Here is a 27,374-nt window from a genome sequence, read left to right on the forward strand (position 1 = left end):
TTCATAGATCTTGGCAGCTAAATAAAAATAACTTCTTTCTTCAAAGAAGACCTACAGATGGCCAACAGACACATGAAAAGATGCTCAATATCACTCATCATCAGGGAAATGCAAATTAAAACCACAATGAGCTATCACCTCACACCTGTCAGAATTGCTAAAATCAAAAACACAAGAAATAACAAGTGTTGGTGAGGATGCAGAGAAAAAGGAACCCTCCTACACTGTTAGGGGGAATGCAAACTGTTGCAGCCTCTGTGGAAGACAGTATGGAAGTTCCTCAAAACATTAAACATAGAGCTACCCTACAATCTAGTAATCAGACTACTGGGTATTTACACAAAAAATACAAAAACACTAATGCAAAGAGATACGTGCACCTGTTTATTGCAGCATTATTTACCATAGTCAAACTATGGTTTGACTGATGAATGGATAAAGAAGATGTGGTATTATTGTGGTATATATATATATATATATATATATATATATAATGGAATATTACTCAGCCATCAAGAAGAATGAAATCTTGCCATCTGCAATGACATGGAGGAACTAGAGAGGATAATACTAAGCAAAATTAGTCAGTCAGTGAAAGACAAATACAATATGATTTCACTCACGTGTGGGATTTAAAAAACAAAACAAATGAGCAAAGAAAAAAAAGAAATAGACTTTTTTTTTTAAAACTAAGCTTTATGCCTGACATGATGCTTGAATTCACAATCCTGAGACCAAGAGTTGCATGCTCTACCAACTGAGCCAGCCAACCAAGAAATAGACTCTTAAGTATAGAGAACAAACTGATGGTTACCAGAGGGGAGGTGGGTAGGGAGATGGGTGAATTAGGTGATGGGGATTAAGAAGTATATTCCTCATGATGAAAAAAATAAGTTACACTTTTAGCCAGGAACTTTTTTTTTCAACTTCTTAGCTTTTGAAGTCCTCCTAAATATTTAATTTTGCTTGAATCTCCTTTGAAAATGTTTATTTATTTTTTAAAACTGTTCTTTTTTAGGGCGCCTGGGTGGCTCAGTTGGTTAAGCGACTGCCTTCGGCTCAGGTCATGATCCTGGAGTCCCAGGATCGAGTCCCACATCGGGCTCCCTGCTCGGCGGGGAGTCTGCTTCTCCCTCTGACCCTCTTCCCTCTCGTGTGCTCTATCTCTCATTCTCTCTCTCTCTCAAATAAATAAATAAAATCTTTAAAAAAAACTGTTCTTTTTTAAAAAAAATTTATTTATTTGAGAGAAAGAACGCACAAGAGAGCATGAGCGGGGGGGGTGGGATCAGAGGGAGAAGCAGACTCCCCACTGAGCAGGGAGCCCGATGTGGGGCTCGATCCCAGGACCCTGGGATCATGACCTGAGCCGAAGGCAGACACTTACCTGATTGAGCCACCGAGGTGCCCCATTATTTTATTTATTTATTTAAGGTACTCTATATGGGGGAGGCAGTCACTCACTGGACACTTCAGTTTGCCACTTTTTATCTAGCTAAATAATAGGTATTGCTACTGTATCGATTCTATGAGTATATTACCACCAAGGCAACCAACAACATTTTGGAAGACAAATGCTGGTTTTAAAATAATAATAGAAGCTAATACTTTTTTTTAAGATTTTTATTTTTTTAAAGATTTTATTTATTTATTTGAGAGAGAGAGAATGAGAGAGAGAGAGCACGAGAGGGAAGAGGGTCAGAGGGAGAAGCAGACTCCCTGCTGAGCAGGGAGCCCGATGTGGGACTCGATCCCGGGACTCCAGGATCATGACCTGAGCCGAAGGCAGTCGCTTAACCAACTGAGCCACCCAGGCGCCCTAGAAGCTAATATTTTATTGAGTATTTACCATGTGCTAGACTGGGTTAAGCACTTTAAATGAAAAATTCACTTAGTCATCACAATAATCATAAAAGATACTAGCCAATATTATCTCTATTTTTTTTTTAAGATTTTATTTATTTGACAGAGAGAGACACAGTGAGAGAGGGAACACAACCGGGGGCAGAGGGAGAGGGAGAAGCAGACTCCCCACCAAGCAGGGAGCCCGATGCGGGGCTCGATCCCAGGACACCGGGATCATGAGCCAAAGGCAGACACTTAACCGACTGAGCCACCCAGATGCCCCTTAAAGATTTTATTTTTAAGTAATCTCTATACCCAGTGTGGGGCTCGAACTCACAACCCCAAGATCAAGAGTCACGTGCTCTACCGAGTGAGCCAGCTAGGAGCCCTGGTGACTCCCAGTTTTACATCTGCAGCCTCCATCTCTCTACTGAACTCCAACTCACATGCCAACAAACTATGCCTTAACTCCAGTAGGAAGTCCAACAGACATCCCAAAGCTGAAATATACAAAATTGCATCATCATCTTCCCCGCCCCCCCCCCCCCCCCCCCCCCGCAAACCTGCTCCTCCTATCTCTCCTTCTGCTCAGGCCAATGACATTCGTCATTTCGAAACCTCTCTTTCTCTTACCTGCCACATCCAGTCCATCAGCAAAGTACTGTTGGCTCTGCCTTCAAAATATATGCAGAATCCAACTAGGTCCCACCATCTCAGCATTACAACTCTGGTCTAAGCCATTGTTATCTCTCACTTGGATTACTGTAAGAGCCTTGATCTTGTTAGCCTGCTTGGCCCCCTATAATCTGTTCTCAACACATGGGTCAGGATAATCTCTTTTAAATGTCAGTCATGGGGCGCTTGGCTGGCTCAGTTGGAAGAGCTTGTGACTCTTGATCTTGGGGTCGTGAGTTTGAGCCCCACATTAGGTGTACAGATTACTTAAAAATAAATAAACTTAAAAAAAATAAAATGTCAGTCATAACATTTCTGTATTCAAAACCCTCTAGTAACTTTCTATCTCTCTCAGAGTCAAAGTCTTTACTGTGGCCTGAAGGCCCTATACTATCTGTAACCCCCATCCCATTTCCTCTCTGATTTCATCTCATTATATTCTTCCTCTGGAATTTTTGTCTGTTTCCTGAAGTATTCTTAGTATCTTAGTGATAATGTTTAGCATAGAGTAAGATCAACAAACATTTATTGAATGAATGAAAAATATCTGATTCCAGAAATTTTCCTTTTCATCATTCCCTTTTATGACTCTGAGATGAAGATGGTTGGCTGGACTCTTTAAAGAGGCCCTTATATCAAAGCCCAACTTGTGGACCAACCAGAAGAGACATTTGGTCTCTTAGGGTATTAATGGTTTTCAATTCCTTTAAGCATGATGTGGGGACTCTGCTCAGGGTATACCCTGATTCTTAACCAATAGTTGCAAAATTGATCAATAAGGGTATTTGGTAGAAAGGATAGACCAGAAAAGCAGTACTACTTCTCTAACTTAAAGGCCATTGTTTGTTAGTTCAGGATTTTTTAGAATTAAATAAAAATAAATTCTAATAAGAGCCAAGTTGAAATTTTCCCATGGACATGTAACATTCATTGTTACTCAACTATCTAGATGACATTCTGTAACAATTGCTTCATTTCTGGAAAAAATATTTCTAAACAACTCAAGTATGCCAATGGCTTTTGTACAGGCCTCACTTTTGGTAATACTGAGGGAGAGAAATTATATTTTAGAGTTTAGATAAGACTCAAAATTGTTACTCTTCTAAATTATGTCTGTTAGTTCCAGTTGTTCTAATCCAAGCTTTAGTTATTACCAGAAGAGAACTTTAACTTCTGAATAACTAGAAAAAATAAAAAGGTAGTAGTAAATACAGATAAGGCTGCCTTTAGAGTGAGCTATCAGTTAAATGTCAGTTAAATAAATGATGATACGTTCGTATGATGGAGGATCCTACTGTTATACAGACATTTAAAAGCATGAAATGTGACATGAAATGTTTATGGTACAATGTTTAAATTAAAAAGCAGGGGGAAAATAAACATTTATCATCTGATATAAATTTTTGTGGCAGGTTATTTTGTTGAGATTTTAATTCTGTATGTTCTCCTATTCCCCTACCCCTTGCCCCGATACAATCAGGTATCCAGACCCTCATATTTCTGTAAGTCAAAAAGCAAAAGCTGGTTAGAGAAACAACATAGTCTCTAGCTGTCTTTAGAAATGAGAAGGGCTGGGGGGAGACAGGAATGCCTTTGAAAGTGAGGTAGAAGAGGGATTCCTCAAGACTTAGAAGTCTGAAACCCAAAAGGTTGAGGGAGCAGCTAAGTCTTCCATCTTGCTCTGTGACAGAGCCCAGGATGGTGGCAAAACCTCAAAGGGGGAGGGCTGTACCTGGGTGCTGGGGTTGCCAGATTCACTCATTTGATTCCAGATTCTTGAGATCCAAGGGTGGTAAAGGAATACTGGAGTCATCAGACCAGAAGGGAAGATGACATAAAAGGAAATCTCAGCAGTAAATCAATGTGGACAGACAACTAAATAATTCCAGGTACAGGGCACCTGGGTGGCTCAGGTCATGATCTCAGGGTCCTGGGATGGAGCTCCCTGCTCAGCGGGGAGTCTGCTTCTCCCTCTCCCTCTGCCCCTCCCCCCAACTCACGCACTCTCTTTAGCTCTCTCAAATAAATGAAAAATAAAACCTTTAAAGAGTAATAATTTCCAGGTACTTCCACAATTATTAAGGCCCTATAAAGTTCATACAATCTTAGGTGGAGAGGAAATGTCAGTATCTGAGACTGACTTTCCTACCAGCATGGGAGGGTGGGAGCTTAGGACTAGATTCAGGATGATCTAAAGAAATGCAATATTTATTTCTATGGAGTGAAAACCACACCTACAATACACATATACATATACAAGGTATTGTATATTATAAATATTAGAAAATATATTCTCAGTGTAATTTTCTTCCTTTCTTTAGATATATATTATTGTAAGGGGGGAAAAAATCACTAAAATTTTAACAGTGATTTTTCTCTACCTAGCAAATTATAAGGGATTTTTTTTTCATACTGTTTGCATTTGAAAAAGTTTAAACGTGTATTCCTTTTATTATTGGAAAAAAATTATAAAACCAACTGTAAGCTGACTTCTTTTCCTGTATATCTGAGCAGATAAAAAACAGGGAAGGGCATGTATCATAATCTTAGGTTCTATTTTTCAGCTGTTTCAGACCTACCAATATTAACATTCTTAGAGGTATAATATAAGCTCAACTTCAGGAATAGAAAACGGCTTTTCTCACCTTAAAAAAAAAAAGTATTGTATACCTCCTGTACTCTGTAAAAATTTAAAATATGATTGAATCAGTCAGGGTCCCAGCAGGAAAACAGATGGCACACTCAAAAGGCACAACTGAAGAGAGTGTAATCAGAATGTGGGCAGGGAAACAGCAAGAGATGATACAGTACCACTGCCAACTTGGGCCAGTATGGAGGGAGGGAAGGTAATAAATACCCTGATCTCTTTCTCCCACTGCCTTCTGATCTCCTGCTAGTGCCCTCCATCAGCTGAGCTCAACCAGAAGCCAGACGGGAAAGGGATGTTGCTGAAGGAGATCTCTAGGGGCAGTGGAGACTACCTAGCACAGAAACATCAAGGTGCAAGCAATCCTACAAATTTGCTATAAACATTTCCAAATTTAGGGATTAAGAGGCACAAACTTCCAGTTATAAAATAAATAAGTCACAAGGATGAAGAGTACAGCATAGGGTATATAGTCAATAATATGTAGTAACTTCGTATGGTGACGGGTGGTGACTACACTTACTGTCGTGAGCATTTTGTAACATACATAATTGTTGGATCGCTATGTTGTAGCTGAAACTAATATGTTAATTATACTTCAATTAAAAAAATTTTTAATAGGAAAAAAATACTTCCAAATTTAAAGATTTCTGCTAGAAGAGTACTCAAAAGACAGTTTTAGAATTAATCTTTGGGGGCACCTGGGTGGCTCAGTTGGTTAAGTGACTGCCTTCAGCTCAGGTCATGATCCTGGAGTCCCAGGATCGAGTCCCACATCGGGCTCCCTGCTGAGCAGGGAGTCTGCTTCTCCCTCTGACCTTCCCCCTCTCATGCTCTCTCTATCTCATTTTCTCTCTCAAATAAATAAATAAAATCTTTTAAAAAAATCTTTGGTACTGTACAATATGTTTGGAATTATTATTACTACTGCTAAAGCACTTTTATTCATTCCTTTTTTTTTTTAAGATTTTATTTACTCATTCGAGACACAGAGATAGAGAGAGAAAGAGCATGAGCGGGGGGAGAGGCAGAGGGAGAGGGAGAAGCAGGCTTCCCGCTGAGCAGGGAGCCCGATGCGGGACTCGATCCGGGGACTCCAGGATCATGACCTGAGTGGAAGGCAGACTCTTAACCATCTGAGCCACCCAGGCGCCCCACTCCTAACTTTTTAAAGTATATCGAGCACCCCGTTTGTATGAAACCATATATATGTGTATATATACAACATAGGCCGTGTCTTCAGGAGCTTATGATTTAATACATGGAGACAATATGTAAACAAACAGGTGCAATTGTTATATGTGTGTAGCAGGATGTTAAAATGAGACTCTTTGTATTTCACTTCTGTCTGTGCCTCTAAGAAAGTATATTATTCCCACATTCCACAGTAAAGTGGAAGGCCACCGAAAGTGGAAATTGAAAAAAAAATGGGGGGGGGGCTGTTTTTGCAACTCTTACTTGTCTATCCACTTCTAAGTCAGAAAAAAGCTGAAGTTTAGAAGATTTTGAGAGGGTTTTCAGTGTGCAGTGTGTTGACATTGCTTTTTCCTCACCTCATACCTAGGGAGAGAGGCTTTAATGGAACTTTGATATATGGCCCTTAACAGCCCTTAGAGTTGGGGGTTCCGTGGGGTCACAGTGGATTAGTGTCAGGATCATATCTGAGGAAATCATTCATTCAATACTCACAGAGCAATTATTAAGTACAGGTACTTTTCTAAGCACAAGTGACTATAGCAGTGAATGAAATACATGAAAATCCCTTGCTTTCATGGAGCCAACATCCTAGTGGAATCGGACAAGCAAAGATGGCTGGCTAATTGCAAAGATAAGTTTTGAGTTCGATCAAAATCTATACTCCCAGAGGTGTGAGGCAAAGCCATTCTGGATATCTGGATCAGATATGGGCTACTGAAGAAAGTCAAGTGGAAGAGTAGAGACTTACAAAGAAAGAAGCTTGAGGCATATAGCACAGATGCTGGCAACTGACATTGAGCTGATTGCTGGATGACATATATTTTCCCAAGTGCAAGCAAGAAATTGCCAGTATTTGCTCATCAGGGTAAGGTGAGGGTAGGGGGTGTTTCTGAAGAATGCATAAAGTAACAAGTGTCAGGTGTAAACACCTGTTAAGCTCAGAGAGCATCAACCCTTAATTGCAGAACTGTATTAGCCATGTTAAGAACTCTCTTGCCCTTCCCTCTGTTCCAACTTGGGAAGGTAACCTACTTGGTGTTGGTAATGGAAAGGGGTATTAAAAAAAGAAGTCAACCATTCCCCTTTTGTCATGGCAGGCTCAAGCTGGAGGGAAGAGGCTTTATTCCTAAAGATTTTATTATTATACTGAACATATTAATTGCCGCTCTGAGGCTGTTGAATTGACTAGCTAATACTGGTGATATTTGTGCCCTGTTTCATTCCAGGAGCAGGGAGGAATTAACTTCACTGGGTGTGGTTTTTGTTTTTGTTTTTTTTAAGGAAGAGAGAGTGTGAGGGCACACGGGCGCTGGGGGAGTGTGGGAGGGGCTGAAGGGGAGAGAGAATCTTCAGCAGGCTCCACACTCAGCATAGAGCCCCACTCTGGGCTCAATCTCATGACTCTGAGACCATGACCCAAGCCAAAATCAAGAGGCTGATGCTCAACTGCCTGAGCCACCCAGGCACCCCATCCACTGGGTGTGTTGTAATATATGGGAGAAAATAGTAAGTTATTTGCAAATTGGAGCCTATATCTCATTTGTACAATGTACCAATTACAGTTGCTAACCAGAGTAACATATTGAGACTTATATGTCCATGGGGAAAAATTTCAACTTGTCTTTTATTTAGCATTTACTTTTTATTTGATTCTAAAAAAGCCTGGCATAGGGGTGCTTGGGTGGCTCAGTCGGTTAAGCGCCTGCCTTCGGCTCAGGTCATGATCTCGGGGTTCTGAGATGGAGCCCTGTATCAGGCTCCCTGCTCAGCTGGGAGTCACCTTCTCCCTCTGCCTCTCCCCCACCCTGCTTGTGCTCTCTCTCTCGCCCATTCTCTCTCTCAAATAAATAATAAATAAAATATTTTTATAAAAAATAGGGGCGGCCTGGGCGGCTCAGTTGGTTAAGCATCTGCCTTCGGTTCAGGTCATGATCCCAGGGTCCTGGGATCGAGCCCCGCATCAGGCTCCCTGCTCAGCGGGGAGCCTGCTTCTCCCTCTCCCTCTGCTGCTCCCCCTGCTTGTGCTCTCTCTCTCTGTCAAATAAATAAAATCTTAAAAAAAATAAAACAAATAAAAAATAAAATTAAGAAGCCTGACATACATCAACCCATGAAAGAAGTAGTGCTACATTTGCTGACCCAGTCTTCTTACAAAATATCTTTACTGACCAATTTTTCAGCTCTTGGTTAAGGACCAAGATGTATCCCAAGCCAAATCCCCAAAACATGCAGAGAAGAGCTGAAAGTCATATAAAAACTTTATTAAGTACTTAGGACCTTCAGTTTTGACAAAAAGGACAACCAAATGCCCCTTCTGATGGCTCATAAGTGGAGCTTTGATAAGAGCCAATCGCTGTGAATGAATAATATATCACAAAGCCCCAGATATTTGCTTAGGAGATAATACCCAAAAGGGCAAGTTTGGGAGTAAGAGATTCACCACTCTTTCATTCAACAAATGTTTAGTGAGTGCCTATTATTATGCCAGGCTTTGTCCTAAGCACTAGAAATACCTCAGTAAATAAAAAATTCCTATCCTTGAGTATTTATGTGATTCCCTGTTACATATTTACAGTATCCCCATGCTGTACCCCCCAACTTTTAATTGAGTTAGCTTCATTGGGTTTCTTTTCTTTGCACTAAACAGGTTCTTTCTACAAAAGTTAACACAGTAACAAGTTAATGGAAGGGAACTCCTACAAATCAATGAGAAAATGACTAATAATAATAAATTGAGAAAAGGAATTAAGTGACAATTCACTAGAGCAACATAAATTGCCAAGAAATACATGAAAAGATTTTTTTTGCTAGTAATCAAAAAATACAAATAAAATTAAAATTTTTTTTTTCTTTTTCTGCCTATCAGCTTAATAAAGGTAAAATGTACTCACCCTATCCAGTGCTGGTGAAGTCATAAAGAAAGTGGAACTCTCAGACACTGTAGAATATAAATTGATATTAACTTTTTACTTTTTTGCAATTTAGCCATATTTATTCTAATTATAAATGCAGGTTCCCTTTGACCTGGTTATTCTGTTACTATGACTTCATCATAAGGAGGTAATCAGGAAATGTGTGTATGTATAAGAATATCCATTATAGTATTTTTATAATAGCAAAGGCTTGGAAATAATCTAATGGCTCACCCATAGTTAATTATCGTATTTATACACAATGGAATATATGCAACTATTGAAAATAATATATATCATTACTTAACGAACATGAAAACATGGCCATAACTTTTTTGAAAAGACTTTATTTATTTGTTTATTTATTTGAGAGCTCACTCGCTCACACAGGCACAAGCAGGGAAAGGGGCAGAGGGGGAGGGAAAGAGGGAGAGAATCTGAAGCGACTCCCCACTGAGTGTGAAGCCGATATGGGGCTCCATCTCATGACCCTGAGATCATGACCTAAGCTGAAACCAAGAGTCAGATGCTTAACCGACTGAACCACCCAGGCACCCCCACCATAACTTTTTAAGTGTAGTATAAAACAGTTTAGTATGATCTTATTTGTAAAAACAATTATATATTTATTATACATATATATATATATATATATATATTATTTTTTAAGTAGGCTCCATGCCCAGTGTGGAGCCCAACGTGGTGCTTGAACTCACAACCCTGAGATCAAGACCTGAGCTGAGATCAAGAGTCGGACACTTAACAGACTAAGCCACCCAGGTGCCCCCATTATACATATTTTTGAAGCAAGTGAATATATACATGTGTAGAAAAGAATAGGTCAAAATGTTTATGTACTATATGAAAAATTTTAAATGAGTAGTTACTTAATCACTCAACATTCATTAAACAATATTTATTAAGCATTTAGTATGTGCTAGGCATTATGCTGAGTGCTAGAGAAACAAAAGAGAACAATCTGTTAATTTAAACCAGTTAATTTAATCCACTAAATTAACAGTGATTTTTTTAAAATGACAACAACCAGCATTGGTGAATTTAAGGAGGAGGAGACCCTCATATACTACTGTGAAGAGCACCAAATCCAAACCATTAGACCACCAGGGAGGTTTCATATAATATTGTGCAGAGTGTAAACTGGTAAAACATTTCTGGAGGGCAACTTAGCTCTTTCTGTTAAAAGTTTTAGAAAAATCCATTTCATTTGACCCTACATTCCATTTTTAGGAATTTATTCTAAAGAAAGGAGTATAGCCTGCTTCTCCCCCTGCCTGCCACTCCCCCTGCTTGTGCTTTCTGACAAATAAATAAAATCTTAAAAAAAAGGGGGGGAGTATAAAAATATCTATCAAGCAGCTCATAAATGAGTGGGTGAGTAGGGGGGAACCTAAATATTAAACAATGGGGACTTGTGTAAATAAAACACCATATGTTCATAATGCAGGATACTAGAAAGTCGTATTTAACCTAAAAATGTTTAACAGGGGAAAAAGACCAAAATATAAAAGTGAAAGATTTAAAGAGTGTGATACTAAATTGCTCTGAACTTGAGCAAATCACTTAAGTGATCTGAGTCTGTTACCTCATCTGCAAAGTTTAGATCATAAAGGATCCTTTCAATTCGTACCTTACCTGAGCCTAGGTACTTACCTTTTCTGCTTTATAAAGAAGGTAAGTCACCATTGGCGCAAAGTAGATGTTACTGTACTAAAGTCTTTCATCTGGGGATTTACCAAAAGTTCTCAGCAGAGAAAATAATGTGTTTCAGAAGTAAATCCCCAGTTTTTTTTCAGGGTCTAATCTACCAGATTAAAAAATTACATTAAAAAAGACACATAAAAACCAAGCATCATGCTTGGTTTTGAGACCACAGAAAGACATTTCTGCCCTCATGGTGTTCAAAGTCTTGTAGAGGAAACCAATAATGATAAAGAGTGATCAATGGCAACAGATCCCTGAGAAATGTTTTCTCCAGGAAATAGAGAAAAGGATTCCAAAGGAGAAAGAAACGCATGTACACAGACAACATACTTGACGAAGAGTGTGGCTGACACATACAAACAGACCATTATTTTGTGGCCTTTCTTACAGCCTCGTCCTTCTCCCAGTCACACAACATCCTAAATCTCTGTGGACCCTGAACGAGAGATGTCCAGCGGCACACTGGATCACCTGGAGTCGCAGGCGTCGTCGTCTCGATCGATTTCAGGTGTATCGGCCGGGCGGGTGAGGAACTGGCAGGAGTCTGCAACACACAGGTAATAACCACTGAGGATCCAAGAAGGGCGATTTTGTAGAGGCAGCCCCGTAGCTCTCAGCTGCCGCGGGCACTCCCAGCCCAAAATTTCCCGCCAATCTCAACTCCTCCTTCTTCCTAGGCCCCGCCCACTTTGGGGGGGCTGCGAGCTTTGAGGGCGGGGAAGCGTGGTGTGTCTATCGATATCTCTGGGATAGACTGCCCTGCCCTGCGCCGCCTCCGTCAAAATCCCGAAGGCTTCTCTGTAGATCGCCGAGTGGTAGTTTCGGCAACTCTCTTGAGCCCGTATTTTTGCAGGAGGCCGCAGGCAGACCCGCGCCGGAACCATGGTGCGTTGGATTCTGAGCGCGGGCAGGGTTGGGGGTGAGGTCCGCCGGCTGGGGGATGGCGAGCCGCCCCTCCTGTCATCCTGAGAGTGGCCCGGGGCCACGGGGTATGGGAACCTCCGCCAACGGGAGGGGTCCGGCAGTGATTCAGCATCTCCGGCCTGGCCGGGAGAGGGGCGGTGGGTAGTCTGTGCGACCATTCTCCGGGGTTCGTTTCGCTTTCTGGCGGGCATGGGACGCTACTTCCTCGGTCAGCTATCTGAGTTCGCCCCTCCAGTTCCTTCAGTGTTGTAGTTCCGAGCGACCCAGAGTGGCCCCTCGTGCTCTTTGTGGGAGGGAGGAGGAAATAGGGACTTGACTTCTCCGCTTCACTGTAATGCTAGTGCAGACTTGATCCCCGGGTTTGGGTTCCAGAACAGCATCCATTTTACTTGTGGGTCCGCCTGATTTCTCTCTCCCAAAGAGCTTGATCAGAAAGGGTTCTTTTCTCGGCGCCTGGATGGCTCAGTCAGTTAAGCGTCTGCCTTTGGCGCTGGTCATGATCAAGCCTCCTGTCGGGTTCCCTGACCCTCAGGGAGTCTGCTTCTCTCCCTCTCGCTCCCTTCCCGTCCTCCCGGCTTTTGTGCTCTCTCTCTCTCTCTCTCAAATAAATAAATAAAATCTTAAAAAAAAAAGAAAAGGGTTCTTTTCAATCACTTTCCACTCACCTATTTTTACGGATGAATAAACGGAGGCTGAGAGAAGTGGTGATATCACGGTTACCACCTAGGCTCAGGGCTTCCAGCCTCCTATCTGCTATTCCAGCACTCAACTTTCTCACTCTCCCCTCCGTCCCCCGATTATTCTCTCAAGATTCGTCTAGTAGACTTGTTTTAAAATCCTTATTAAAGCAGTAATGGTTCTGATTCTGTAGCTATTTGTGTCAATGTCTAACTTCCTGAGAATATTCTTTTTTTTTTTTTAAGATTTTATTTATTTGAGAGAGAGAATGAGAGATAGAGAGCACGAGAGGGAAGAGGGTCAGAGGGAGAAGCAGACTCCCTGATCAGCAGGGAGCCGGATGTGGGACTCCCTCCCGGGACTCCAGGATCATGACCTGAGCCGAAGGCAGTCGCTCAACCAACTGAGCCACCCAGGCGCCTTCCTGAGAATATTCTTGTGTTTATTCATTCAGTATGAATGTTTATACGTTCAAGGCACTGTTTTAAGTGCAGTAAGGGTTCAAACATAAATTTGCCATATCCCTAATCATAAAGTAGAAGGGGACGTGTGGATAAAGAACTGATGGGAGTATATGTTGGAATTTGGGGAGAAAAAATGGAGAAGACTTAAAGAGGTAGACATATGAGCTAGTTTAAAGAAAAAGAGGGAAGAGCATAAGCAGGGAAGGGAAGTTGACCCTATGAACTTTAATAATTGAACCCAAAGGGAGTGCTACCATAGAATTGAAATTTGCGAAGTTAGGTCCCATCTAGATCTGCTCCTTCTTTCTAGCTCATGTTTGCAACTGAGTAATCCTCCAATGAGGTTGTATTAACAGCATGTGTTAATGTTGAATCTAAACAGATAGGAGAACATTTTTTAATGATAGAGCTTATTAAAAATTGGAATTTCTAATGTTCTTAAATCAATAGGTGTTTTTTCTTTTGCTTTCAGTTTCGCAATCAGTATGACAATGATGTCACTGTTTGGAGCCCTCAGGTAAAAATGTTTTATTTTTATATAAATAAAATGTGCAGTGGCTTTAGAGGGTCACCTAGCTAGCTCACTGTTAAAGCATGCAACTCTTGATCTTGGGGTGCTGAGTTTGAGCCCCACTTTGGGTGTGGAGCCTACTTAAGAAAGAAAGAAAGGAACTCATGAAATTATAGGCTGTGAGAAAATGGAATATAATCATTTTAGACATTCCTGGAACCTAAATTTATCATAAAAGTAAGTTTTTGAATTTAAAAGAAAAGTCATTTGAGATTTAACTATATTCACCTGAGATTTGGGAATACTAGATCAATTTTAAATATATAAAATGGTCTTGTAAGATGACTCTAAGATGTGTTGTTTTCTCTTTAGGGCAGGATTCATCAAATTGAGTATGCAATGGAAGCTGTCAAGCAAGGTTCAGCCACAGTTGGTCTGAAATCAAAAACCCATGCAGTGTTGGTTGCATTGAAGGTGAGTGAGGCAGTAAATAAATCTTCCTCTTGTAGAAAATGGTACTAACAAATGTAAGTTTCACTGTACAAATAATAAAATTATAAATGTGTTTTTATGTTTTATAATGTCTCTGTTTAGAGAGCACAGTCAGAGCTTGCAGCTCATCAGAAAAAAATTCTCCATGTTGACAACCATATTGGTATCTCAATTGCGGGACTTACTGCTGATGCTAGACTGTTATGGTGAGTATGATCATGAAAAACAAAAGAAACATCCCTTTTGATTCATCCAGCTAAGATATTTTAGGAAGTTGTCTGGCAGAGTTTCTAAGTTCAAATTGGGAGACCTTAGTGGATTTGGCTCAGTTACTAAGTACTCCATTTCTTGATCCCTATAGTAGTAACTACTAGAATTAACCATGTTAAGAGTAAAGCTTTAAAGAAGTCACCAAATAATGTGATACTTGTTAACTCAGGGTATATTGTTTGAGACAATGTTATGTCTAAGAAGAGCTTGACACTTTTGTCTGGTTTCTAATGATCAGGGGAACTACCCTTACTTTCTTTAATATGCCAGTATTTATTAGACATATATTTTTTGCGAAGCTCAATACTGGATACCACATGGTACACAAGGATGAGTCAGATATGCATCTCGTCTTTTAGGAACTTAAAATCTAGTAGTATATCTATACTACCAGGTAGATTTTTGTGAGAGTCCAGGGGAGATAGAGATTATTTCTAGTTGAGAGGTGTTCTATAAATGAAGAGCTGGGGTTTGAAGTCATGCAGATTGAGTTTTGTTCTCACCTTTACCACTTAGTATTTGAGATGAGGCTGGTTACTTAAACCATCAATTCTTTTAGTATTTTATTTTTCAAGGTTATTGTTTAAGAGCCTAACATGTAGAGCATTTAACACAGTGCCTTTCAGGTAATATATGAATGTATGTTGGGAGATCAAAGGTAGTTAGCCAAAATTAATTTCTTAAGCCTGTGATTTAATTAGGGAAGAAAGAATATAAGCATTAAGGGCAAATAGTAGTGCTACTGTTTGAAGTTTTCAGGTTACCCAGCAATCTCCCTGCTCTCTTGGGTTGGCGATACAGTGAGAGCATTATTGGTTTCTGAAAGCTCTTGAAAATGTAAAATATGTTGCATGGTCAAGCATTTTATTTAACCCAATCTATCCAAAATATTGCCTTGTCAACATGTAATCAATATAAAAACCTGATTAATGAGCTATTTTACATTGGTTTTTGTACTGAGTCTTTGAAATTTCATGTGTATTTTGCACTTACAGTACTTCTTAATTCAGACTAGCCACTTTGATGTGCTGAATAGTCACGTATAACCAGTAGCTGCCATGTTGAGCAGTGCAGTTTAGATAGCCTTGGGAAATGGACTTCAAAGTACTGAACAAATAGCATGGTTCCCACAGTCAACATTTGATTCTCAGATGTGACATACACATAAACTGGACAGAGCAACATGGAGGGAAAGGTGCATATTCATTTCTTGTTGTTTATCCTCTTGTCTTTAATAGTTAGGCATGAATTCCCTTTTCCCCTGGGTTACATTTGCTTGAATCTTGCCAGGGTTAACAGTGAGGCTCAACAGTCTAGTGTCCAGCATCTCCTCTAGAGTGCTGCTTATGGGTAGAAGCACTGTTGGCAAGAACATGTAGCAGTGTCCTAGTAGAGGTTCTATTTCTTGCAGTCGCTCTATTGGGGAAATTTCAGCTGGTTCAAGACCTAGAATTAAGACAATCTTGGGACAGTGGGAAGGGTAAGAAAAGAGAGCTTGCTCTTTTTCTCTTGCTCAGCCTTCTCTGTTCTCTAAAGTGCTCAGAGACCCAAGTTTATGTAGAGCTAAGGAATATTTTAATCTTTTTTTAAAAAACCTCAGGTGGCCCAAGAGTTTGGTATAAATATGCATCCTTGTGGCATGTCTTTCTCATTCCCTTGTGTGGATGTAATCCATGTGAAGAAAGCAAAAAAGAAATGAAATTACTTTATTTAGATTGAAATAACTCTGATGTGAAATAATTAATTTTCCTTATTTCTTTTTTAGTAATTTTATGCGCCAAGAGTGTTTGGATTCCAGATTTGTATTTGACAGACCTCTTCCTGTGTCTCGTCTTGTATCTCTAATTGGAAGCAGTATCCTTTTTTTGTAGCATTTATGGATGTGAACTTTAGATAGAGTTTTGATACTTAAGCATTATGTTAATTATTGGGCATATAATACATAGCATAGGTAAGATTTTGAAAACTTTAAGGTTAGTACTTTTCAATAACAATGTTTAAAATTTAGAAGGAGAATTGTGGGATGTTTTGCCATGGAAAAATGTGTTCTAAATAAGGAATTGGGGGGTGCCTGGGTGGCTCAGTTGGTTGGGCGACTGCCTTCGGCTCAGGTCATGATCCTGGAGTCCTGGGATCGAGTCTGGCTTCGGGCTCCTGGCTCAGTGGGGAGCCTGTTTCTCCCTCTGACCCTCTCCCCTCTCATGCTGTTTCTCTCTCTCTCTCTCTCTCTCTCAGATAAATAAATAGATAAATAAAATCTCTAAATAAGGAATTGGGTTGCTCTTTCATCAGCCCTTTTCTGGACCCAGATAAGCCCAGTTTGAGGAAAACCATTCAAGTCTCATTTTTAGAGAAGATTTAAAGTTTTTTATTGGTAGTTCTAGATGTCCTTCAAAATTATTGGCCCATTATAGCCAGAACAGATGAGGTTCTCTACGTGAGAAGAGATCATTTTGCCAGCACTTACTCTTTTTTTTTTTTAAAGATTTTATTTATTTATTTGAGAGAGAGAGAGAGCACATGAGAAGGGGGAGGGTCAGAGGGAGAAACAGACTCCCTGCCAAGCAGGGAGCCCGATGCGGGACTCGATCCAGGGACCCCAGGATCATGACCTGAGCCGAAGGCAGTCGCTTAACTGACTGAGCCACCCAGGCGCCCGCTAGCACTTATTCTTGAGTTTGGTGGATAGTCCTAACATTTTTTAATACTAGGCCAAAGAAATATTTCTCTTTTATTTTCTTCTTGCTGTGGTGGATTATGCAGTGACTAAAAAAAAAAAAAACAGAGCTCTTTGTCAATAGTGCTTAATGTGAAAATAAAGGTAGTACTTTATTCCTTGTTAGAACAGTTTCTTTAACTAGTTTAAGAGACCCAGATACCAACACAACGATATGGCCGGAGACCATATGGTGTTGGACTGCTTATTGCTGGTTATGATGTAAGTTCATGGAATTATTATATTTTAATGATTTTTTAAAAACTAACTAGAAATTATATAGTGTGTACATATATTCTATTTGTAGGATATGGGCCCTCACATTTTCCAAACCTGTCCATCTGCCAACTATTTTGACTGCAGAGCCATGTCCATTGGAGCCCGTTCTCAATCAGCTCGTACTTACTTGGAGAGACATATGTCTGGGTTTATGGAGTGTAAGTATGATTTTTTTTTGGTCCCCTCCAGTCTTTATATAGTGAATAAATAGTATCCTAAATGAAGAAAACTATCAGCTTTACAGAAAGAGTTTTTCGTTTTATTTTGTTTTTAAATAAGCCCATGGAGTGTTCATTATTTCTGTTATACATATGGTTATTACCCCATCTAGCCATCACAGTAGTTTCGATCACTAGTAGAACTTTGTCAAAATACAAATACAAAAATACAAATGTCCTCAACTTTGAAAACTCTTGGTTCATTTGGTCTGAATTGTGCCCCAGCCAGAATTGAGAACCACTGTACTGGTTACCAGTTATAAGTTCTGTTACCAACTTTTAGTTTTCTTGATTCTCATCTTATTTTTAGCCACACAGACATTTCTACATTAAGTAGTCCATAAACAAGTAAAAAATTAATGTACCTATGGGAAAGAAAGGTAAAATATTGATATAAGATGTGATCATAGGATAGGTTTTCAGGGGCTTTGCTTATGCAAGGGTCTTAGACTTTAACACATGCATTTTGGACATCTCTTGAGGTGACCGTGTGGTTGTTTCCCCTTCATTCTGTTGTGGTGTATTGCATTATTTGACTTTTGAATGTTAAACCAGTTTTGCATTCCTAGGATAAATCACTCTTGCTCATGATTTATAATATAGACTATATATGTATATACATACATACATATGTTTATGTAAACATAAATGTTGCTGGATTCATTTTGCTGATATTTTGTTGAGATTTTTTGTGTCTGCATTTATAAGGGTTATTGATCTGTAGTTTTATTTTCTTGTGATATATTTGTCTAGTTTTGTTATCAGGTTAATACTGGCCACATAAAAAGAGTTGGAGACTTTGTTTATAAAGAGCAAATACCTTCCATAGAACACATCCTATAAAACTTTGTGCTGTGTCATTTGTGAATCAGGATTCTCATTTAATTTAGCATAAAAAGGTCAAATTTAGTAATAAAAATTATGTTCTTATTAAATAAAATAATAGTGATGTTATTTATTATTATTAGATTATATGGCTAAACATTAAAATTTTGGCTGTTTTTATTGTGATATATTTAGTATGTGACTGAAACCATAATTTCAGACTACAGACCTGACAAATAAAAGCCACCTAGCATGAAGATGAAATTAAGAAATAATTGTTAATTTATTATATAGGCAATTTGAATGAACTGGTTAAACATGGTCTGCGTGCCTTACGAGAGACACTTCCTGCAGAACAGGACCTAACTACAAAGGTAGATATCATATTTTTCAATTTGAGATTTTAACATTACAGGTCAATCATTTATTTCATAAACAGAGGAGTATATACTTAACAGTTTTTTAATTTGGGAGATGGTTGCCTTGGTTCATTCTTTCTCTTTAAGCTATTCACTGAATGATCTGATTTTGAAATAATTTTCAAACATTTATTTTTGGAATAAAGCAATAAAACCAATAAGTCTTAGGTGAAATGTCCTTCAGTTTCTTCAGCAGGTAGGAATATCTTCGTATTATTAACTCAGTTAACAAATATATATATTGAGCACCTACCATGTGTAGGCACTGGACATTGAAAATATAATAAAAACGGCAAACATCTTGGCCTTCATGGAACATACATCCAAGTCGGGAAGATAGACAATATACCCATAAGTGAATTATATAATATTAGAAAATGATAAATACTACAGAAAAAATAGGTTAAGAGGAGAAAGAAGGACCATCTGGGTATAGGAAGGAGGTGTGGTGAGGGAAATTTAAAATAGGGTGGTCAAGGATGGCTTCTCTAAGAAAGTGAAATTTGAGGGATGTATCTAAAGGAGGTGAGTGAGTGAGCGATTCAGATGTCTGGAGGAAGATCATTCCAGGACTATAAGTTAAGGGCCTTGAGTCCAGAATATTAATTGAGGCAAGAAGGCCAGGAGTGTTGGAGGCAATGATTAAGAGGAAGAGAAGAATAAAGTCAGATAATGGAGACCAGATCATGTATAAACCATTGCAGGTACTTTGGATTTACTGAGTGGATTGTTAGATTTTGAACAGAAGAATACTTGATTTGATTTAGGTTTGAAAAGAGTTATTCTGGTCGCCATTCTGAAAATAGATTGTAGTGGGCAACATGGGTGATAATAGTTTTAAAACTTACGGTAACACAGATGAGAAATTGTGGTGAAGTAAAGGAGCTTGGAGTTGGAGATGGGGATAAGTGGTTCAGTTTTGGGTATGTTTTAAAATTAGAGCTAAAAATATTTGCTAGTGAATTGGTTGTGAGGGTGTAAAAAAGTTGTTTTCAAGATTTGGGGCTTGATTAGAGGAAGGAGAGATTTATGGTTTACTGAGCTGGGTAAGACAGTAGAAGGAACAAGTCTTGGGGTAGGAGTTGTGGAGAAAGATCAGGCAGTTAGCTTAGGACTTCTAAAACTTGAAATGCCTACTGTCCATTGGTGATATAGAATAAGCAGATATTGGCTGGCTCAGTCAGTAGAGCATGCAGCTCTTGACCTCGGGATCATGAGTTCAAGCCCCATATTGGGCGTAAAGCTTACTTAAAAAAAAAAAAATGTAAACAGCTATCAGATGTGTATGCCCTGGAGTTTGGTGGAGAATGGTCTAGCTAGACTTAAAAATTTTGGAGTCTTTATGTAGAAATGGCATTTAGAGATTGGACTGGATGAAACCACTAAAGGAATCGAATAGTTTCACAAGAAGCTTGAGGCCTGGGCAAGGGGCACTCTAACCTTTAGAGATTGGAAGGTGAGTATCAGCAAAAAGGGACTTAGAAAGATGACCAGGGAGGTAGGAGGAAAACTTGGAAAGTGAGACATTCTTGAAAACAAATGAAGAAACTATTTCAAGGAGGAGGGAATGAGTAATTGCTAATAGATCAAGGAAGATGTGGAATGAGAATTAACCATTAGATTAGCAATGATGGGGACTTGACTAGACAATTTAATTGGAATGGTGAGCCCAAAGCCTGAAAGGAATGGAATCAGGAGAGAATGGGAGAAGAGGAATTGGAGGCAGCTTTATGGAGATTTTCTCTTGCAGGTTCAGAGAAATGGGGTGCTGGCTAGAAGAAAATGTAGTGAGGGTTTTTTGTTGTTTTAATTTTTTAAGATGGGAGAAATTACAGCACGTCTGTTACATGGTTTTAAGAATAATCCAGTGTAAAGGAAAACATTTATATAGGATAAATATGAGAAAAACTGCTGGACCAATGTCCTTAAACAGTACACAGGTGGAAAGGTAGACCTTAGAGAGGAAATTGGATCATTCATTCACACTAACAGGAAGGGAGAGAATCTAGGGACATAGATACAGGAAACAGTAGTTACTATGGGAGCTTGTGAACATTCTCTTCTAATTGCTTCTGTTTTCTCAGTGAGATAAGGAGCAAGAAGAATGGAAAATGCTAGAAAGATGTCCAGGAGAAGAAGAGATTGGATGATCTAGGGACCTGTATAGTACGATGCAGGAACCACTGTGGGCCTCCTTGTGGTTAATGATCATTAACTAAAGTGAGATCAGTCAGCATTTTGTAAATCCATTTTATTATAGGATTGGATAATTATTATTTAATATGTATGTGAAGAATTTATAGCCTGTGTAATCTTTTTAAAAATAATTTTTCCTATCCTAAAAATAATTTTTTTTCCCCAACAAAATCAGGAATGTACATTATTTTTATTTGTTTAAAGTACCCATAGGGGCGCCTGGGTGGCTCCATCAGTCAAGCATCTGACTCTTGATTTTGGCCCAGGTCACGATGAGATCGAGCCCGCATCAGGCTCCATGCTGAATGTGGAACCTGCTTAAGATTCTCTCTCTCCTTTGTCCCTCCCCACCCCCCAAAAATAAAGTACCCATAATGCCATCCCTCCAAGATGATTGTCTTTTATATTTTGGATTTACAGTTACCTGTTGACATTTACAATTTGGAAGAGTTTGCTCAGCTATTTGGCTTTCTGATTTCATATTTTTACTGAATCATGGAGAATGATTTAGTGAAATCATTGAGAGAGGGCCTGTATATTCTTATGCCTCAAACTTTCACTAAAATTTTAATTTTACAGGAGCCTTTTTTACACTGGTTAGCATTCACTGAGCATTTTAAGAATTGCTCTTCAATTTTAACATGTAGAAAATAGTTCCAAGACCCTGCCAAATTAACATTTTAGAACCTAAAACTTATTCTCTTTCCTTGTTAAGAACCATCATGTCTTAACTTACACAAGAAACAAACCTGACTATTTCTTTGGAGTTAGGCTTACTTCCCAGTTAAGTTGCTTGCTCCGGTAACATTGGTCTGCAACACATTCCAAGTTACAAATTTCTAGGTGGCATAGATCTTTGGTGTTACTCATGATTAGCAAAAGTGAATATTAAATCTGCAAGTTATGAGGATGTGCTAGTTTTCTTCTTCCTTTTTTCTCTATATTTAAGTATTTTTTAGTCTTATTAAGTGCTATATAAACTTTTATTCTGCTTTTTTCACCCAACATTTAATCAAAAGCATTTTTCTAACATAAATTCTCTTGATTTTGAATTCCCTCCCCCCCAGAATGTTTCCATTGGAATTGTTGGTAAAGACTTGGAGTTTACGATTTATGATGATGATGATGTATCTCCATTCCTGGAAGGTCTTGAAGAAAGACCACAGAGAAAGGCACAGGTATATAACTAATCATAACACCAGAGGCTTTAGTTCTGTCATAAACTACTGTTCCTACCACAGTTGTTTAGTAGGCTCGCAGTTCAAATGGCAGTAGGAAAACTTAGAACTGAATAATGTAAAATACTGAGGGGGCAGTGATCTCCATAAACAACAAGAGTTGATGATTTGGTTATCTGTTGCTATTTTTCACTATTAAGTCATTCTTTTGCTGGTCTCATTTAGGATCTCTTGTAGCCTGTTGAAGCAGTGGAACTGGAACATCCAAGATGGCTTTATTCACAGTCTTCTTTATTCATATTCTCTAGGTATATCCTAGAGGGACAGCTAGAAGGCTGGGACCTCTGCTAAGATGGCTGGACTACTGTCCATGTAATCTCAGAGCCTTTCTTCACCAGGGTCTCCTTATCAGGGTAGCAGCTCAGAGCTTGCAAAAGTTCAAAAGCTCAAAAGTGGAAGTTGCTAGACATTCTTAAAGGCCAAGGCTCAGGAGTGGCACAGCATCAGTTTTGCTCATTCTGTTGGTGAAAGGAAATCATAAGGCCAGCCAAGAGTCTGTAGGAAAGGGGACTGAAAGAAAGTTCACTGGGGACCCTTTGTTAACTAAATTGGCCCTTCACAAATATTGAGAAAAGGATCAGGAAGTATTGGGAAATCTCAGATTAAATACTGGTCTGTTTTTTTGTGTATTTAGAATACACAGTTGCTATTTATAGATACTTATTTGATAGCTGTGTAATTGAAAATAAAGTGTCCTGGAGAGAAATATTTTCTATAGTGTGAGTTTTTTTTTCAACTTGGAGAGGATATTGTTGGTACTATTTGGAGGAGTAGGATTTGCATTATTTAAACTGTTGTTGATAAGAACCAGCACTGTTGCCGTGAGTTCCACAAAGCTGATTTCTTTGATCATGTTCTCTCTGTGTTTATTAGTGCTAAAGAGGATGATAATGTCAAAAATGTACTGATTATATTCTAAGGCTAGTGATGATCCTTTATTCCTGAACAAGACAAAGTATGATAAAATGCCGGAATTGTTCAGTGATGCTTAGGTTTTCAGACCTATAAAATTATGTATGTTTAAAAAAAAACAAAACAAAAAACCTTTGTTCAGAAATTTTAACAGGACAATGAACTAAAATTGAGTATCCAAAATGTCTCCTAACCCCTTTTTCTTGTAAATTCTTTTATAATAATTGTGATTAGAAGTATATATTGGTCAAGTGTTTTTTTTTTTAACCTGTTTTCTTTTTTCTTCCTCTTACAGCCTGCTCAACCTGCTGATGAACCTGCAGAAAAGGCTGATGAACCAATGGAACATTAAGTTACAAGCCAGTCTGTATGTTTATTATCAAATCTGTAAGAATGCAGGAACATGTACTGATGACAATAATCTATGTGTAGGAATCAGTCCAGATGTGTTTTTCCCTAGCAACTTGTCTGAAACCATATAATGGTGTGCATTTTTCTTTAAGAAAGGGTCTATATAATCATTTTCTGGAAAGTATAGGTATCTGTACTGATGTTTTTATATGAAGAACATAGTGTCTTTGTGGGTTTAAAGACAACTGTGAAATAAAATTGTTTCACCTGCCTATGTATTGGGTTTTTGTTTGTTTTTTAAGTAGCTTCAACTATAAATAGTAATGAGATTACAACTGGTCATCTGCCATGTTTGACAAATTAATTTGCCTTATGTTTAGTGAGGGGGGTAGTAGTACCTCTTATCTGTCACAGCCTTATACCAATTCCCTATGTATGGACTGGCTACATGAGAATCCATGGAGATTTGGTTCAGAATACAAATTGCTGGGTTCAACCCTGGAGTTCCTTATTAAAATGTAAGAAACCACCACTTCCCAGCCACCATAGTAGCAAGGTTTTTAAATGGTTTTTCTTCACAACCAGCAGATGGCAGTAGTGATAGCTCTGGTCTCAGTGTAGGGAACTTTTGCAAAAATAACAAAAGGGAAATTTTAATCCCAAACCATCATTTCCTCTTATCATGCCCAGCCCCACTCTGGTGTAATCTTTAGACTGCCTTCCATTATTTTTGTGAGCTGTGTATGCAGATACTGCAGAACAATTTTTATCTTAGACCATGCAAAATGAAATTCGAGGAAATCTGATTTATAAAACACTCCAAAAATTTTGCTGCTAAGAAACCTTGAGGAGTTTTTTTATTTCCTGAGATTCCCATCTTTCTAGAGAGGAGCAGTTCATTTGTAGATAGGGAACTTGGATTTTAGATCTAATTCTACTAATTAGTTGCCATTTGGAGAATTATTGTGAAGGTTAAATGGGAGAATTTATGTGAAAATACCTTGTACACTCTAAAATTCATAAAATGTTAGTTTTTTTCCCAAATTGTCCAAAAATTTATTTTTTTTTAAGATTTTATTTTTGGGGTGCCTGGGTGGCTCAGTTGGTTAAGCGTCTGCCTTTGGCTCAGGTCCTGGTCCCAGCATCCTGGGATCAAGCCCCACATGGTGCTCCCTGCTCAGCCGGGAGCCTGCTTCTCCCTCCCCCTCTCTGCCTGACGCTCCCCCTGCTTGTGCTCTCTCTCTGTTAAATAAATAAAATCTTTAAAAAATAATAATAAAAATAAAGATTTTATTTTTAAGTAATCTACACCCAGTGTGGGGCTTGAACCTGTAAGTCTAAGACCAAGAGTCACACGCTCCACCGACTGAGCCAGCCAGGTGCCCCATAGATTGCCCAAAACTTTAAAAGTTTTAGTAGATTTGAAATCTCTGACTTCTTGAAGGTAAAGTGCTAAGAGGAACTCTGGCAACCTTGTTGAGAGAAAGACCTCACAGGAATGTGTGAGGTGTTGGGTCTCTGTTCTGGAAGTAGCCTCAGGAGCTGGCCATTTGAGCTTGGGATGAGGCCACAAGAACCATGTGGCCGTTTGACCTACCATAGAGTTGCATTGAGCATGTGCAACTTTCACACACAGTGAATGAGAGGGAGTTGTCCCACCTGCCTTCAGACTCAATGGCTATTATAGTTTGGAGGAGGGAACATAAGTGGGAAATTTCATAATCTGCTCTTTAAAGCCTCAGGCAGGTCTCTCTTCCTCTGCCTATCATTGTGTGAGCCTCTGTCTTGTTGGGTGATTCTGTTGTTTAAAAATAATGAGTAACATTTTGTATCTGTTCCCTAAATGTAAACCAATTACTTGACTGGTACGCCTGGGAAAAAAATGTCATCTGTATTGTTCTTTGGAGGCAGTTTTAGTAATCTTTTTATTTTTAGTTTTTTATTTTTTTAAAGATTTTATTTATTTAAAACAGAGGGCTTGGAGAGGGGATGTGCAGAGGGAGAGGAAAAAGCAGAGCCCTGCTGAGCATGGCGCGTGATGGCAGGGCTTGATCCCAAGACCCGGAGATCATGACCTGAGCCAAAGGCAGATGCCTAAGTGACTGAGCCACCCAGGTACCCCTTGGTAATCTTTTCAGTATGTGATGTTAGTCTTATGCACTGACCTTAGAACTTAAAATCGTTTCCACCCCAATAAGATTCAATCAACTCCACTGTCTGTACAGAGTTCATGGTGATGCCTTTCCATTGTTGTTTTGTCTGGTGTGTTATATTTAGTTATTCTGTTTAATCTGTGTTAAATAATTATAAACAATAAAATTCCTAATAATAATTCTCTCATAAAACCTATCACTGATACAAAAATAATATTCAATTCACCTGGAATTTATTAGGTATCTATAGGTGCAGCTTTGAAGAACATATGATTAAAAAATAAGAGGCAGTAAAGTAGGTGACAGGATTCAGGTTCTAATACCAGCTTTCTCATGTTTGACCATTTTGTGATTTGAGGACAAGTTCCTTTTCTCTAGGCCTTGATTTCCTAGACACCTAATTTTTTATGACTCTTGGTATATGACAAGGCTTTTGCTCTCATTTAAAAAGCATTCAATCTTTAAAAAGGGGAGGGGGCGCCTGGGTGGCTCAGTCGGTTAAGCATCTGTCTTTGGCTCAGCTCATGATCCCACAGTCCTGGGATAGAACCCTGTGTCTGGCTCTCTGCTCAGCGGGGGGGCCTGCTTCTCCCTCTCCCTCTGCCTGCCACTCTGCCTGCTTGTGCCTTCGCTCTTGGTCTTCCTCTCTCTCTAATAAATAAAATCTTTTTTATTTTTTAAAGATTTTATTTATTTGACAGAGAGACACAGCGAGAGAGGGAACACAAGCAGGGGGAGTGGGAGAGGGAGAAGCAGACTTCCTGCCGAGGAGGGAGCCCGATGTGGGGTCGATCCCAGGACCCTGGGATCATGACCTGAGCTGAAGGCAGATGCTTAATGGCTGAGCCACCCAGGCACCTCAAATAAAATTTTTTTAAAAAAAAAAAAGGGGGGGAGGGGTGCCTGGGTGACTCAGTCGGACTCTTGGTTTTGGCTCAGGTCATGATCTTAGGATCAGGAGTTTGAACTCTGAGTGGGGCTCCCCTCTCAGCAGGGAGTCTGTTTTGGATCCTCTCCCTCTGCCTCTGCCTCTCCCGTTCTCTCGCACTCTCTCTCTCTCAAAAAAAAACAAAACCTTAAAAAAAAAGCATTCTGAATGATACAATTACATACGAGAGTAAAAATAAGACCCAAAACAAGGTGCATATTATAAGTCAGGAAGAAATCGGCTCTATAAGGTCCTGATACCTATTGAACAAGCTCTGTATTTAAGAATATACAACAATGTGGGGCACCTGGGTGGTTCAGTCGGTTAAGCGTCTGCCTTCAGCTCAGGTCATGGTCTCAGGGTCCTGGGATGGAGCCCCACATCAGGCTTCCTGCTCAGCTGGGAGCCTGCTTCTCCCTTTCCCTCTGCCTGCCACTCCTGCTTGTGCTCTGTTTGTCAAATAAATAAAATCTTAAAAAAAGTGTACAGCAATGTATATACACTGCCAGTGACTTTAAGTGCAGACCTAAAATGAGGTTTTATAAAACACATTGTTTTCTTGTCTTTTCATATTTAATAGTTTCCTTAATGACTTGGTCAGGATAAGTCTTCAAATTTTCTTCTGTAACACAATGAGCCTCCAGGGTGATTGAAGTGGGTATGCTTGGTCCTACACTATGGTGGCTCTACACTGCTGAGCTTTCTTATTGCCAAGTCTAGTTTTTATGCTTTTGGGGGCCTCATTTCATGCCAACAGATTGTCACTTCTTGATAAAGTGGGCTTGGAAACCAGATACTGTTC

General features: G+C 39.2%; 1 protein-coding gene and 1 long non-coding RNA gene across 2 annotated transcripts in view; one reads left to right on the forward strand and one right to left on the reverse strand.

Annotated features, from left to right (window-relative positions):
* Window positions 1–11,681, reverse strand: part of LOC112840865 (uncharacterized) — a 54,807-nt gene extending 43,126 nt beyond the window's left edge. Inside the window, exons 1-2 of the long non-coding RNA XR_003212603.2 lie at window positions 11,470–11,681; window positions 9,256–9,302 (exon numbers count right to left, since the gene is read on the reverse strand). This is a non-coding gene — a long non-coding RNA (uncharacterized lncRNA). The remainder of the gene's footprint in view (window positions 1–9,255; window positions 9,303–11,469) is intronic.
* An 86-nt stretch (window positions 11,682–11,767) lies between these two features.
* Window positions 11,768–23,828, forward strand: PSMA1 (proteasome 20S subunit alpha 1). The gene is made up of 10 exons (XM_025894434.2): window positions 11,768–11,883; window positions 13,537–13,581; window positions 13,948–14,049; window positions 14,170–14,273; window positions 16,103–16,191; window positions 17,205–17,275; window positions 17,361–17,490; window positions 18,670–18,749; window positions 22,058–22,168; window positions 23,436–23,828. The coding sequence occupies exons 1-10, from the start codon at window positions 11,881–11,883 to the stop codon at window positions 23,490–23,492; spliced, it is 792 nt and encodes a 263-aa protein (XP_025750219.1). The 5' UTR covers window positions 11,768–11,880; the 3' UTR covers window positions 23,493–23,828.
* Window positions 23,829–27,374: the final 3,546 nt, after the last annotated feature.

This window comes from Callorhinus ursinus, unplaced genomic scaffold (assembly GCF_003265705.2).
Source record: "Callorhinus ursinus isolate GAN/ISIS: 27379988/994484 unplaced genomic scaffold, GSC_fseal_2.0 scaffold49, whole genome shotgun sequence".
Classification (NCBI taxonomy): Eukaryota; Metazoa; Chordata; class Mammalia; order Carnivora; family Otariidae; genus Callorhinus; species Callorhinus ursinus.